A 3,811-nucleotide genomic window follows, 5' to 3' on the forward strand; every position below is an offset into this window, starting at 1 on the left:
GTCTGGAGCCATACAAAGAATCCCACTTCTGACACCAAGTCTGGAGCCATACAGAGAATCCCACTTCTGACACCACGTCTGGAGCCATACAGAGAATCCCGCTTCTGACACCAACTGTAAAAGGACGATGATGAGTGGCAGTGGGGGTGGCATCTGACCAGCTCCAGCTACACAAAGGAGTAGGAAAGTCAAATACTACGCAAGACTAGCCCAAGACCAATTCCTAGGAGGGTGAGGTCAGACATGCCCGCCCTCCAATCTTCCTTCCAATTCTGCCACCAATGGCAGAATTGGCCACTCAGGTCTTTTCTCTGAGAAGCCGTATTAAATAATGCACTCTGTGACTGCACGGGTCACATAGACCTTTTATACAATATTCACAATATGGGATTTATTAAGGAAGTTTAATAGGTTATAAAAGCACCCAAAACCAAGCTCGCTAGCATTGAGTCAATGCTCACTCATAGCGATGCCCTGTGGGTTTCTGAGACTGTAACTGTTTATGGGAGTAAAAAACCCAGTTTTTTTCCCTCAGAGGTGCTGATGATTTCTAACTAGGGACCATGTGAATTACAGTCCAACTACACCACCAGGGCTCCTATAAATGCACAGGATACAATTATACAGACAGAACAGCATATCTTCTCAGCCTTGCAAGCAGGAAGCCTCTCTCTGGTTTTTTACCTCTTAGCCACACACAGTCAGTTGGCCTCTGCCTTGCTTATGCAATATTACAAAGCTCTTGTAGAACTGCCAATATATGCCCAAATGGCACAACAGTCCATAATAAGTTTCATCTGGAAGATGCTCAGCTCTGGCTCTAAGGGCCAGCAATCTGAGTGGGCTTCCTACTCTACAAGCCAGCGTCTGGCCTGAAGGCCCTCAGCTTTCCCTTCTCTGTGAGCTGAGAAGTCCACTGCTCTGTCTCATGCTCTGTTCCTGGTTCTGACGCTCCTCTGCCACCCCTCTGGTGTTAAAGCTTTCTCCTGGATCAAGGAAGTTCAAAGCACAGAGATCTTGGGGTTCAGAGAACATGATCCACTCTAGGCTCTTCTCTCGTGTTGGTAGTGAGACTTCCCCCTTTCTGTTTCAATGGCTCATATTATACCCAGCAGGATGGCAATGGCAATCAACCCTGCTAACTTCAATCACATCTGAATCATATAATCCACTCAGCACCCCCCACCTCATCCCCCCACCACACACATATTTTCTTACTTAGACGTATCAGGGGAAAGGTCCTTTGGTGAGTGGAATAAAAAGCTTTGGCTAGCAGAGCCATATTAAATAATGCCCTGCGCTGCAATTTGCAATTGCAGAGTCATTTAAATTCTAGCGACTACACCTGCTTTGAAATTTACAATACTAAATTCTTCTTCCTAGATAATACAAGACTTACACCTTCATTTATATCTTGAACTTTTTTATATATATATCTTGAACTTTTTAATGCCAGTCATTGTCTTGGACTTTTAAAATTGTTCTTTAATCTTTTTATCAAAGTTAAGACAGCTAATTTAGAAAATATAAAATCACATTGGTTATTTTACTTGACCCTGGGATTTCTTTCTTTCTTTTTTTCAGGAACATAGATGTGGTGGGAGAGGTGAGGGGAAAGAATTATGAATTTGGGCAGGGGGAAAGACAATATGGGGAGTTCTACCAAAAATTTAATTTCTGTGGCGGCGAAGTTATTGATGAAGACCAAAGATTATAGTCTTCCATGTGGATTCACCAGAAAGTGAGCCAAAAGAAAGGCCTCACTAGACCAATACACAATATCATGATAAATGACGAAATTGAAGTTGTCAATGTTTTATTCGACTGTGATCAACAATCAATGCCTCTGGAAACAGCAATCAAGAAATCAATCAACATATTACATTGGGAAAATCTACTGTGAAAAAGTTGAAAGTTTTAAAAAGGAAAGACATCTCTTTTGATGAGTAGACATTTTTGATGGAAAGACTGACTCAAGACACAGTCTTTTACATCATCCCCCTTGTATGGGAAAGCAGGACAGTGAAAGGAAGCCCCCAAAGAACTGATGCATTAGAACAAGGTATGTGTAAAGAATATCGAATATACCTGGAAAGCCGAAAGAAAGAATAAGTCAGCCTTAGAAAGCCCAGAATGCTCTTTAAAAATGAGGATGGTGACAATACAAGAGCAATCAGTTCTTACTGACGTGGCCCTGCTCAAGGCTAACCCTCGAGAAGAGATCACTGAGGATGTGGGAGCTAGAGCAAGTGTGGTGAAGAAACCAGATGGTGCCTGGATATCTGAAAAAATATCATCTGCGCTCTTAAAGGCTTGTCTTTTTTAAAATATTATTGTTAAATCATTTTATTGGCGGCTCGTACAACTCTTATCACAATCCACACATACATCCACTGTGTCAAGCACTCCTGTACATTTGTTTCCCTCATCATTCTCAAAACATTTGCTGTCTACTTGAGCCCTTAATATCGGCTCCTCATCCCACCACCCCACCCCCCACCCCCGCCCTTCCCCCAGCCCCTCCCTAATTTTCTTCTATGTATCAAAGCTCAGCTTCTGCCACCTCTCCAATGCCATGGAGTCAATCTTTGACTCACAGCAACCCAATATAGTGTTTCCCAGACTGTACATCTTTATGGGAGCAGATAGCCTCATCTTTATTCCAAGGAGCGGCTGGTGGGTTTGAACTGCCAACCCTGGGACTAGCAGATCAATGCTTAACCCAACACACCACCAGGGCTTCTTATTTCTGACACCGAGTGTATTAATTAGCTATGACTCTGTAACAAATTAACCCCAAATGTAATGACTTAGATGTAGTGACTTATCTCGACACCATTCTAGGTCAAGAATCCAGGTATGGCTCGGATGGGAGTTGGTTTGGCTCCGGGTCTTTCTCAAAGCTGCAGTCAGAGGCTGACTTGGGGGATTGACCAGGACAGCAGCAGGCCTTAGCTTCTAGCTGCATGTTGGATGAAGATGCCAGTCTCTGGTCACAAGGGCCTCTTCCTTCACACGGTTACTCACAGCCTGGACGCTTGCTCTGAGGATGACAATGAGAAACGGAGGCCTCTGGTTTGAAGCTACTCAGTCACTAGGGCTGGTGGGTGGGTGAGGGCGAGACATGATGATCTTCTCTCCTAACGAGTAACCTGTTGCTGTAGTCAATGCCAACTCATAGTGACCCTATGGGACAGGGTAGAACTGCCCCCATGGTTTCCAGAGCTGTCATTCGTATGAAAGCAGACTGCTCTTTCGTCTCCAGCATAGCCGCTGGTAGGTTCGAACCACCGACCTTTTGGTCAGCAGCCACAGCTTAATAACCATCATACCACCCGGACTCCTTCTCTTAAGATGACAGCCTCGGACTGAAGCCCTGTGGCACAGTTAGTTCCACTCTGTCCTGTCGGGTTAGTATGAGTGGGAATGCACGCTATCTTCACAACAGCAATGACAATCTTTGAGGGAACATACATCCCATTAGCCATTGGAGTAGGGCACTTGGGCAAGCCCACATTCAAGGTCAGGACATGACTGGAAGTCATTTTAGAAGCTGTCTACCTCACAGGCATGAGATAGAAGGCAGTGCTTGCTCCTCCGTATAACCGTGGCAAAAAATCGCTTCTTTTTAGTTTGTTTTTTTTCATTTTTCCTTTTCTTTTAATTTGTACTCAATGATGGTCAATGCTTTTATAAAATACAATACAAATTGATTTCCAGGAAGATAAATTAGCTTAAAAACCACTGCCCTTGAGCCAATTCTGACTCACTGTGACCTTATATAGGACTTAAGAAGCTATAAATCTAAGTA

General features: G+C 43.8%; 1 protein-coding gene across 1 annotated transcript in view; it reads left to right on the forward strand.

The window, feature by feature from the left end:
* The first annotated feature begins 2,152 nt into the window (after positions 1-2,152).
* The window catches only part of NFE2L3 (NFE2 like bZIP transcription factor 3), a 43,807-nt gene continuing 42,148 nt past the window's right edge, over positions 2,153-3,811 (forward strand). The window contains 1 exon segment of the mRNA XM_004718179.4: positions 2,153-2,270. Within this exon segment, the coding sequence (XP_004718236.3) occupies positions 2,153-2,270 (118 nt within the window).

The sequence above is a fragment of the Echinops telfairi genome, unplaced genomic scaffold (genome assembly GCF_000313985.2).
Source record: "Echinops telfairi isolate 266 unplaced genomic scaffold, ASM31398v2 ScPeMD7_23;HRSCAF=83, whole genome shotgun sequence".
Classification (NCBI taxonomy): Eukaryota; Metazoa; Chordata; class Mammalia; order Afrosoricida; family Tenrecidae; genus Echinops; species Echinops telfairi.